This window comes from Amblyomma mixtum, unplaced genomic scaffold (assembly GCF_055824585.1).
Source record: "Amblyomma mixtum isolate Tamu unplaced genomic scaffold, ASM5582458v1 scaffold_12, whole genome shotgun sequence".
NCBI classification, from domain to species: Eukaryota; Metazoa; Arthropoda; class Arachnida; order Ixodida; family Ixodidae; genus Amblyomma; species Amblyomma mixtum.
This window is the reverse complement of record NW_028317651.1, coordinates 8,241,293-8,252,936: the sequence shown is the minus strand read 5'-3', so window position 1 is coordinate 8,252,936 and position 11,644 is coordinate 8,241,293. Positions and strand designations below refer to the sequence as shown.

Sequence of the window (11,644 nt, the reverse complement as noted above, 5' to 3'; positions counted from 1 at the left end):
AAAAACAGGCCTAAAATGAAGTAGTCCAATTGCGGCTCGTCACTGACGAAGCCAAGGACAATCATTCGGAGATGCAATATTTTCATGTGTGTTGTTCGCTTTTTTTGCTTTTCTTTAGCGAATATTTTGTGCACACGCTAAATGAGTGCTTGAAGACCATAGTACACGACTAAACATTAACTGTATAAGCGTGAAATTTCCCCAGAAATGCACAGGTGAGGTCGACTGGACTCCTGTACTCTTGTTTACGTCGCTGTGTACAAACTGCTACTGCTCGTTTGCATGACATAATACACGAGCTGCGCATCACTTATCTTAATTAATCTCACTGTTGCGCCGGTTGTACTCTTGCTTATTTACAAAGTTCGACAACTCTGTAGGAAGCGCCGATGCGACTGCGCGCCTGGGAAACACTTGGTAGCCTGGTTGCTGATATGGCGTAGGACCGGCGCTTCTCGGTAATCGTTCCTTTCTCCGATAAGAAGAGTAGCTCATTTTGAATCAGTTTACGCAGAAACATATTCGGTGACCATTCGCATTCATTGAAGCGACCTTATTTTTCACCCAGAAGCGGCGGCAGCGATTGTTGCCAGCTGCCGAAAACACTGAGCGGCAGTCTGAGTTCCACCGGCGCTTCCCGTTCAGCGCATGCGCGTCCTGTAAAGGAACCGACAGTCGATTTCAGACCACTTTTGGTAAAATTACACTCGCTGTCCATTTGGGTTCGCTGAAACTAGAGAATTCGCTCTCCAGAATCGCCGAAATTCAGTACACACACCCTGTGGACTCATCAGGCCTACCTCGGAAGGGGGTCATCTGCAAAGCGGGAGTAGCTGTTCAAGTGTGCGCATTATTTTTATTTGCATATGAATTAAAACATGGTTTCATTAAAAGGCGCTATCAAGGAAATAAAACGGAGGTTTTTAATTCCCAAAACAAAATTTCTGAATGTCTGAGAACTGCTGTTCAGGCTACGCACTCGCCTTGCCGGACCAAGTGGAGTTAGCCCAGCAAACTCACTACGAGGAAAGTATGTTCTGAAGCGAGTGTCACTAAAGCTCATCGTGTGCCAGTGCGCAAATGACACTTTAAGCGAATGTCACTTCCCACGAAACACAAAACATCTTACAAACTTCTCGGAACAGCTCCAAATGACTACAAACGTCTTGCGCTGCGTTCAAACGTCTCATAGATGTCGACAAGAAGTTTCTTCTGCGACGTCTCTTATACATCTGCAGTAAGACGTTTGCTGTGAAACTTCTTTGAAACATCTGTAGTCAGATGTTTTCTAGACGTTTATAACACGTGGAACTTAAGACCACGTCAAGGAGACGCGCTATAGCAATCAGCAGAGAGTTGCCGCCGTGGATTAAACATGCTGTAAATCACGACACATAAATTAGATGGTTCTCTTGCTTGACGTTTCGAAGAGCAGGCGCGCCGGTGCAAAGACCGCTCTTTGTACTCGAACACTGAAAGCGCGTTTTCTCCTACGGAGCCCGAATCACGTTCCACATCGAGTACAGCTAACCCGCCACTCGTAAGGCTGAATTTAAGTAACATATAATTTCCCTGAAAGCCGACGGTAGTTACGCGAGAAAAAAAATTTTGCTTCATGTTGCAAACGCCTCTGTTACGCCTCGGCTAGCCGGCGGCAGCACGCGGATTGACTAGAGATGTAAAATTTCAAGAAATTTTGAATGGCATGAAAAAAACCATTCTTTTCAGAGTTTTTTGATGAAAAATTGGAAATTTTGCAAAACATGTCAAAAACAGATTTATTTGCAACAGCACAACGATCAATAAATAATAATGCTCCGAAGTACAGTCGAATATGCAGTTATAGATGACATATTGTGAAACGAACTTGCACCGAGAAGATAATGATTTGCACTTCAGGCGAATATGGAGATCTAAATATCATATTTGTCGAAAGAATTTCTTGTTCTATTGCACCGACAAAGGGAACATGAAAACTGATCTATAAGTCACTCCATATTCGACTCATAGTCACTGTCGCTGGATGCGGCACTACGCGCAGCAGCATGGATTGAAGTTGTGTCCACAGCTAGGTTCGACTGCACATACACGAGCTTTCGAACGCGTTCCCCTGAAAGCCTGTTGCGAATCCTTGTTCGCACGTTTCCGAAACGTGACCAGTTTCGTTCGCAGCTGGCGGTTGATTGTGGCATCTGCAGCAGTCCGCAAGCCAGTGAGTTAGCGGCTGGTTGGTGCAAAGGCCTTGCCACCAGGTAGATGGGGCCATGTCCTTCGCTGAGTCCCAGACCGCTGTCCTGAATCAAATTCCTGCGGATGTCCTGTACTCTGCTACGTTGGAAATCAAGAAGCTAGGCTTGTATTTGGCTAAAACCGCTTACGTGCACAGCAGCCTATGTTATTTATGCTGTGTGTGTCGCACTGTAAAATTTGCAGCCATTTTGTACTACTTCAACCGTGAGTTCAAGTATTAGTGTGTTTTTAAGTCAAGCCTGGACCTTATATGTGACCTGGCCTTCAACCCGCGTACCCGCAGCACGAACAGTTTAAAAGCACTACCTGGCACCGGCGATGACGACTGCTCTCCAATCATTCAACGATGCACACTGTAATGGTTATCAAAGGAAAAACAAAAACCTAATCTGAAAGCAAGCAATCATAAGACCTTGAAATTGCATTGTGAAATATTCGATGTTTCTTTCCATTTTTCTCGTCTGAAAAAAAAACGAAAAAAACCGTTTTTTTTTTTCAAAATTGCAGTGTTTTTTTCAGGCCTTCACATCTCTAGGATTGACAGGCGCCCGCCGCCTACGCCGAGCTCACTTGCGCGCAATCTTTTCATGGCCTCCGGTTACCCGCGTGCGATCGTCTCGGGGTGGCGAATCTTGGAGGAAATAATCTTTCTTGAGTCACGCCGCAGCTTGCTGCTTGGTGTCGCTCTGTATGCTGACGATGCAAGCTAGTTTGCCAAAGTAGTTTTAACCGTTTCAAGCACAAATAAATCTTAATGGAAGCTGAAAGTGCTTAGTTTAACATTAAATTATGAGATTCAGTTTTTTTTGTTCTTTGATGGTTTGTTTATTTTTACGTTTAGAAATTTAGTACTTCATTTCGCCATTTCGCGTTTCAGACGCTAGCGAAAGCTACGCGCGCGAAGTGGATGCTGCGTAGGTTGCACGTTTCGCTGCGGTCTTTTTTGCTCGCTGGTTGGCATTTCATGCCGCTGCAGTTTGCAGTTTCCCCTTTTTCTGCGGTACCGTCTACTACCAGTGTTGCACTGAAATGTGAACCTCGTTTTCCGCAAAAGTGTGTAACCTTCCATTTCTCTTGTGTGGTGAAAGTCTCGGCCTTGCTGTAGGAAAGCCACTAACGCGCCTGATTGAACGGCCGGCTAGTGTGTGACTCCTTTAGTTTACAAATCACAAAACAGTATCAGCTAGTGTTTTATATACCAAAGTGCAGCGTTGAATGCATTAAAACAGGGCATTTGCATGTATTTGAGCTTTTGTTAAGTGGATACAGCTAGGCTGCTCTCGCATGCGAGTTGCTTTCTTTACCAAGGCGGTGACAAGGTGAACGTGACAAAGCTTCAAACCAACCAGCTTTGTTTAAGCGTAGGTTGATAAGACACGAATTTTTTCCTACATAATGATTAAAATTCTTGCTAAAGACTCTCTTCTGGCTACCTGTGTGCTCCAATTCTCCTTGCTGTGATTGCCGTCGGTGAAACTAGCGTTAAAAAGGCTTTCGTTATCTTAACTGCGGAAAGGACTCTGCAGTATTAATTATCACGAAGTAAACATGAAACCCGTCGTGACAGCTGTGTGGCATTGTCGTTCGGCTGCTGATCCCAAGGTCGGAGGTTTTTCGATGCCGGCCGCGGCGGCCGTATGTCGATGGAGTCGAAATACAAAAACGTCCGCGTGCTGTGCGAAGTCAGCATATCTTAAAGAACCGCTGGTGGTCCAAATTAACCCGGCGACTTCCACTACGGCGTACCTCAAAGTCAATTTGTCGCTTCGGTACGGTAAAGCCCACAATTTACAGAGGCCTTGCGAGGCAGCCAGCGTTTGCCAGACGAGCGGCGCTTCGGCTCCGTCATTTTTTGGCAGGAGCCACGGCTCAAGTCATCGGACCCCATCAATTTTGCTCCCATTGGATTTGGCAAGTTCATCGGCATCTGTGGACACCAATTTCATCTAGGTGGGCCCACTTTTACAAATTTTAGAGCGGTTTTTCCTACCCGCCTCCGGCGCCGACGCTAAGCCTAACAGCTGCGCCGGCGTTCGGCTGCAAGGGAGCCGCTTTCGGCAAGGTGGCAGAAACGCTTCTGCAACGCGGCTATGACCCGGACGCCATGTCTTGGTCGACCGTTCCCGTCACTGTGGAACCCAAATCGGCGCCCGCGGACCCGATCCGCAATGCATCTCCCCTCCGTCTACATGAGCGCCGCTCCAGACGAGAGACCAAGGTAGAGGCGAACGCCACGCCAACCACCGGCAAGGCTGCTGCTACCCGCCAAGCTGGCCGCAAACCCGTGACCAAATGGAGGCCCAAGCCTCTACCAAAATTCAACCAAGACGACTTTGTCATCGTCATCAAGCCCCGGAAATCATTGGCCATCCGGGACGCCTTTGAATACGGCGAATTCGGTGCAGCGTTCGGCGCTTTCCTCGGGGCGCCTAACGCGGCCGAGTTGAGCCTCCTCCTTTGCAAGGAGCAAAATTTGATCCTAGCTACCACCCGGAACGCTCACGTCGCAGACCGTCTGCTAGGCGAGTTTTCCATCAAATCGACCAAAGGAGATGTGCCTCTCGCCGGCCATCTGAAAGAACATCAAGAGGACGTCTGCTATGGGGTCATTACGGTGGCTAACCAAGAGACGTCTGAGTCTCTCCAACCTTGCGTGCAGTGGAGGAGCGGCACTTTACTAGATATCCGCAAGTTCGGCTCCTCAAACAAGGCCAGGCTTACCTTTGCCGGCACGGTGAGGCCTCGATACGTGCACTACAACTCCGAGATTGTCACAGTGCAGCCATATTTCCGCACTATTCCGGCCTGCAGCTTGTGTGGAACTGTCGGCCATCGGGTGGACTCTTGCCCCAACCCAACCCAAGACAAGTGTGGCCTGTGTGGACAGCAGGCACCCGTAAAAGAGGGGGTGCGGACCCCTCACGAGTGTCAGCCAAAATGTGTGGTTTGTGGTGGTGGCCATGCCACGAACTCGCGGGACTGCACTGCAAAATATCGCCATACCAAGCCAGCCGCCCCTAAGGGCGGGAAATCCAGCGGGACGGGCAGGCAGCCACGTCACCCAAGCAGCATCGGCAGCGATGCTTCAAAACGGCAGACGCCTACCAGCGGGAAGGACGCCAAGAGCTGTCAAGTGCCACCAACGCCCCCACACGGCGGCCAGGAGAAGCAAGCTCGCTCCCAAGACAACAATGGCGCGACCGGCTCCTGGGCCAACGCCGTCAAAAATGGCAAACAGGTGAGCGGTTCAGGCAGGGTTGCCTCCTCCTCCCACCTCCTCTCCCCTCCCCCTCGCTCGGCGGCTGACGCTGAGCTCCACAACATTGTAGCTTCTCTCCGAGCACAAAACGAGATGCTACTTGCCAAAATTGAAGCCTTAGAGGCTAAAACAACTCCCCCTCCCCCTAGTAACTCCGACACGGACGCTATGGAGAGCGAGACGGCGGCGACGCCGGCTCTGGAACCTTCCCTTGCCGAACTCGAAGCCCGTCTAAATTCCAAATTTGACACCCTGTTGGAGACAGCGATGGGACGCCTCATCGCTAGAGTCATGGAGGCTATCCCCTCTATGATCGCTCAACACGTCGCGACTAACACCCGCCTTTCTCGCAGAGCCGGTCCTCTTAAGGACGTATCTGGTCGGCCCTCCAGATTGTCCCGCCGAGTAAATGACCTTGACGATGACGAAGACAGCTGCCCCCCTCTAGGTGCTGAGCTTCAGCCCCTGGTATCTGGCTCGGGGGCAGCCTCACTTCCACCTCCCACCTCTAAATCTGAGCATGGCGAGACACCCCCGGTGTAGGCGCTCCCCCCTTTCCAAATCGGCTTCCCCCATTACGATTACTCAGTGGAACTGTCGGGGGCTCCAGTCCCGTTCCAAGCGGGCCGACCTCCGACTTTTCCTTTCAACCTTTGAGCATTTGCCAGCCGTGGTTGCCCTCCAAGAGCCAGGGAAAGGCGCCGCACTAACAAATTATACGACGTTCCAGCAGGACCCCTCGTCTTGTCTGTTAGTCCATAGAAATTATACAGCCAACCAGCTCGACTTAGACATACAACTTGAATACTCCTATGTAATGGTGACCCTCCTCCCACTGCGCAAGCAGGATGCACCGCTACACATACTCAATGTATACTGCATTCCGAAATTGCCGAATGTATCATTCGCGGACCTCTTTAGCCGCGCGCTGAGAGTTGCGGGTCGGGACCCCCTCCTGATTGTGGGCGATTTCAACGCTCCCGCTCGGATGTGGGGTTACTGTCGTGAAGAGAAGCGGGGACGCAAGTTGGCGGAGCTTGCGTCAACGCTGGGCCTCACTCTTCACACTGACCCCCTCCATCCAACTCGTATAGGCAACTCCGTGAATAGGGATACCTGTCCGGACTTGACCTTCACCCGCAACATTCAGTATGCAGACTGGGTCAACACCGAGGAAACCCTCGGCAGCGACCACTGCCTCCTGAACACAATGATTAGGACCCATCCTTTCGCACGACCAACAACGCAAGCCCGACTCCCAGATTGGACCAAGTTCAGGCAAAATTATAACACTACCACACCCATACATGAGCAAGGTTACCAGTCTTGGTCACAAAATTTGGTCTCTTGCCTTCGCTCCTCCGAAACTCAAATTCAACTCTCAGAGGCGGTCTCGGATGTGGACAGCCACCTGCTCCACCTCTGGGAGGCCCGGCATTGCCTCGTCCGCCGGTGGCGCCGGCAAAAGCACAACCGAAAACTTAAAGCTCGCATCGCCGAGCTCACTCAACGAGCGGCTGAGTATGCGGCCCAACTCGCCGACTCCAACTGGGTGGCCCGATGCAATACGGCCGCGCGGCAAATGTCCAGCCGGAACACGTGGCGGCTCTTTCGCGCCCTAATTGACCCAACGCAAACACGCATGGAAACTCAAAAACACCTCCAAAGAGCAATACACAGCTTTCAGGGCAACACAACTCAATTGGCGCACAAGCTCCGGGACCAGTACTTGTGCACCACACAGGACCCCCGCGGGCCGGCGTACTCTTATGCAGGTTCTGAGAACGTTGAGCTGGATCAACCGTTCCAGCTCCACGACCTGAGGGCGGCCCTGGCAAAAATGAAACGCGGCACCGCTCCGGGTCGGGAGAAAATTAGTCAAATTGTTAGCCAACCTCCCCGACCTGGCATACCTGTCTTTATTGAATTACATTAACTCAATCTGGCTTGGGGAAGTGCCACTCCCCATCGAGTGGAAGACCGCCCTGGTCACCTTCATTCCTAAAGCTGGCAAGGCCATCAACACGGACAACCTCCGCCCCATCTCTCTGACTTCCTGTGTGGGCAAACTCATGGAGACGATGGTACGTGACAGGTTGTCCGAGTTCATGGAATCCAAACACCTTTTCGCAGACACCATGTTCGGGTTTCGCCCACAAAGATCTGCAAAGGATGTCCTGCTACAACTAAATCGGGATGTCCTCGACCCCGTCGAATGCCCTCACAATGACAAGGTCGTACTCGCCTTGGATTTGAAGGGTGCATTCGACAACGTTACCCACGAGATCATTCTCACCCACCTCTCTCAAACTAACTGCGGCAAAAACGCCTTTCAATACATTCGGCAATTTTTAACCGACAGACAATCTTACATTCGAGTCCAGGATAAAGAACATGGCCCTTTTCATTTAGGAACCAGGGGTACACCCCAGGGCGCGGTGCAGTCTCCCCTGTTGTTCAATTTGGCTATGATGCGCCTACCGGCCCAGCTGGGCGCTGTCGCCGGTGTGCAACATGCGCTGTACGCCGATGACATCACCCTGTGGGCTACACAGGGTTCCCTTGGAGACATTGAGGCCAACCTGCAGGAGGCGGCGACCATAGTGGACCGTTATGCTCGCCGCTGCGGCCTCCAATGCTCCACCCAAAAGTCTGAATTTGTGCACATACGCCCCTCACCAAAGTGCGCAGCCAAAATTTCATTGTCTCTTGAGACAGGTCCAATTCCTGAAAATATCGAAGTCCGGGTACTGGGGCTCTTCATACATCAAAACAGACGGTCAGAAACAACATTGGCCAAACTCCGTCAGGTGGGGGACCAGGTGGGCCGCTTGGTCCGCCGGGTTTCTAACAAGCGCGGGGGGTTACGATGTAAGGACGCCTTGCGGCTGGCGCATGCATTTGTAACCAGTCGAATTCTATACTCGACTCCATACCTCCACCTGCGGAAGCAAGACGAGGATTCACTCGAAGTCATCCTCCGCAAAATTATTAAGCGAGCTCTGGGCCTCCCCGTGAACACCTCCAACAAGCGCCTCCTGGGGCTGGGTATGGTGAACACATTTCGGGAGCTCCGGGAAGCCCACTTGACCAACCAATACACACGTCTCTCAAAGACATCGTCGGGTCGCCGCCTGCTTGCCCGACTGCACATCCAACACACCACTCTTATGGAAGAGCGCGTACGTATTCCATCCCAGTGGAGATGCGCCCTCCACGTGCGTCCTCTTCCCGCGAACATGAACCGTGAAGACCATAATGGCCGGCGCCTGGCGCGGGCGGAAGCCCTGGCCCGCCACTATGGATCGAAACCCGGCGTATTCTACGTGGATGCCTCCGGCCCCCACCACGGGGGATTGTACACGGCCGCAGTCGTCCACCAATCCAAAACAGTGAACGGCCTTACTTTCCGAGCCCGTGACATAACACACGCGGAGGAGGTCGCCATTGTGTTGGCTGCATCTGATTCCAATTCAAAAACAATTATTTCCGACTCGCGAGGGGCATGTCGGAACGTCGAGCAGGGCTGGGTACCATATCTAGCCTACCGCATTCTCCAAAACAGCGTCTACACCGGGGACCCCGCGCACCGGCGTATCGTTTGGGCTCCTGCTCACATGGGCCTTGAGGGAAATGAGGCAGCTGACGCCGCCGCCCGCGCGCTCTCACCGGACATTCCCCTCCGACCCCGACGATCAGGAACTCGAATTCACTCCCGCTTACTCCTTTAAAGACATTGTTTTACATTATCAATCTGGCCATGGTCTTTATCCCCGCCCGTGTAAAGGTCTCTCAAAGGCGGAGGAGCGGCATTTGCTTCGCCTGTATACCAATACTTTGCTGTGCCCAGCAGCTCTCAAACACTTCGACCCTTCTTTCTCGGGCAGCTGTCCGCACTGTGCGGAGAAGTCTTCGGACATTTACCACATGGTGTGGGCCTGCCCCTCCAACCCTGCTATCCCCCCTCACCCCAACCCAACCCGGGAGGACTGGGAGGCGACCCTGCTCGGCTGCTCTGACCTGCAGGCCCAACGGGCCTTGGTCGCGCGAGCCCGGGCGGCGGCCGACGCCACTGGGGTCCCGAACTAGGGACCTCCACCTAGTACTTGTAAGGGCTGGCCCCCTCTGGGTCAGCTCATGCAATACCTCCAGTAGTGCATGTGTAAATAAATGTTTTCCACCACCACCACCACCACAATTTACAAGTGATCATGAAGTGGAAGTTGTATTGGTTTCATGACATTCAATGACTGCATGCGTAAACTAAGCAAACCACTGAAGCAATACAGTTGCTGACTGTTTTTGTTGCAGGTCATGATGAAAATATGGGAGAATACTTTGTAGAAAAACTGTGATTGCCTAATTTTAGTTAATTTGTGCGGAACTGCCCTGAGCTATTTCTTCTGCTATGTGGCTCTTTGTATGCCTAGCTGCTGCAAGCTTTGTGATTTGCCTGAGGTCTGTGGTTGGTTATTCGCCCATAGTATTAAAATGAAATGAGAGAATCTTGACATCCGGGTGTGTTACTGCACTGACTTGTCAAGCTTTTGTTTCATTACGATTGAGAGCCCTGCACTAAGGTAGTTTACTTAGTGGTGCTGCTCTGTATGTGTGCAGGCTGTTGACTGTGCAGTGAAGTACTACGGCTCTTTGCAGGCATGGCTGCTTTTATTTTTTGGCAAACCATTGCACCGTGCACAGCTGGCGTTGTCCCTGCTTCACTGTGTACATTTCGTTTTGGGTGCAGGCTGTTCAACAGTGGTTTTCAGAGGTCCTCCTTGCCTCCTGAACTCCTCAAGTTTTGGAAAGCACTCTTTGCAGCTGACACTTTTTCTTTCACTTCATGATTTCTTGTATAGGTCTAGGCTGTTTGCTAATCATTCCACAAGCCCCATTATTTGTTTTTCCTTTAGAACTCCAACTGTTGGCCGGAGGAGCAAGGACCTGGTCTAGTTTCACGCAAATTAATCGCAGCACCTTGTACTTGGTTGTTCAGACGACTTGGCCTGGAGATTGTTTCAGTTCTGAGGTGGGAATTGGACTAATGCTTCTTGTGCAGTGGTGTAAGTAATCTCTTGCCCGCTATTTGAGCTTCATCGTACAGATTAGAAAGGGCTTGTTTGGCAATGCAGTGTTAGAAGCCTTATACACACGCACTTTTATTTGTCTTATCTTTCAAATGTGCCCCTGCGTGGCTGTCATAGTAAGGTTCAAGATTTAACCCATCTGTGAGGATCTGTGGGATTGCAAGTCTTATTTTACACAAATACAAAAGTACAAACAATAAACGAGGCGGCTTTTATAGGAAAGGATACCAATTTCATTATGAGAGTGAAAAAAGGAAAGGAACAAGAGAGCAAGGCAACAACGCACGGGAAAAACACACGGGGAAACAGAACAAAATGCTTACGGACAATACAGGGAAAAGAAAGTCAAAGAGGAAAGTCACACTACTTGTCTCTTATTCGAGCAACGAGCAGGGAGGACCGGCTGGGTGTCGGGCAGTCAAGGAGTCTCTTGGCGTTCCAACGTCGATGCAACGCTACCGCAGAGTCAGCGTTCGTGGGCTCCCGGCACGGTTCCCAGGTCTGGTATCCCGGAAAAGGTCACGTAGGCGCCAGAGGCGGCCTGTGTGGAGCAGCTGACGGATGGACGGAGAAGAGTGGCGCCTGGGCCTGGTGGTTGAGGCTCTCGACGATGGATGTCCAGGTCTGGTGGCCCGGACGTCTGCGGCTGAGGCCCAAGCCCGGAACTCGGGGAGCCAGCAGAACTCGTCCAAGTCCGTCGTCCACCGCGCTCTTCTCTTCTCTGCCACGTAATCCTCTTCGACCAGCCCCGCGTACCCCTCCGCACGCGCTCCTCGTGCTTTGTCTTCTTCTCCTCACGAACGCCGCTGGGTGGCGCTATCTCCCTACAGAAGGCCCCCTCTTCGGAAGTTTTTTCCAAGGGAAAAAACTCAACTTCAGGAGAGCGACACCAGACGCGTTCGACGATCGCAACACAGAACACCGCACCACAGCGCGCACACTACACACCACACACAATACGACGGTCGTCAATGTTCGAAGCGTTCACAGACATTCGCACACACAGCACAGAGAGCACATGGAAAATCAACGTGAAGCGTCTATAGAA

At 51.5% G+C, this 11,644-nt stretch overlaps 1 protein-coding gene across 1 annotated transcript; it reads left to right on the top strand.

The window, feature by feature from the left end:
- The first annotated feature begins 948 nt into the window (after window positions 1–948).
- Window positions 949–11,266, top strand: LOC149324907 (uncharacterized). Its single transcript, XM_089565200.1, has 3 exons — window positions 949–1,030; window positions 4,656–5,488; window positions 11,061–11,266. The coding sequence occupies exons 1-3, from the start codon at window positions 949–951 to the stop codon at window positions 11,121–11,123; spliced, it is 978 nt and encodes a 325-aa protein (XP_089421326.1). The 3' UTR covers window positions 11,124–11,266.
- Window positions 11,267–11,644: the final 378 nt, after the last annotated feature.

Coding starts and splice junctions, on each gene's coding strand:
- LOC149324907 (XM_089565200.1), top strand. CDS start 949: ATGTCTGAGAACTGCTGTTCAGGCTACGCACTCGCCTTGCCGGACCAA. Junction 1,031..4,655: donor GCAAACTCACTACGAGGAAA/GTATGTTCTGAA, acceptor AATTCGGTGCAG/CGTTCGGCGCTTTCCTCGGG. Junction 5,489..11,060: donor CCGTCAAAAATGGCAAACAG/GTGAGCGGTTCA, acceptor ACGCTACCGCAG/AGTCAGCGTTCGTGGGCTCC.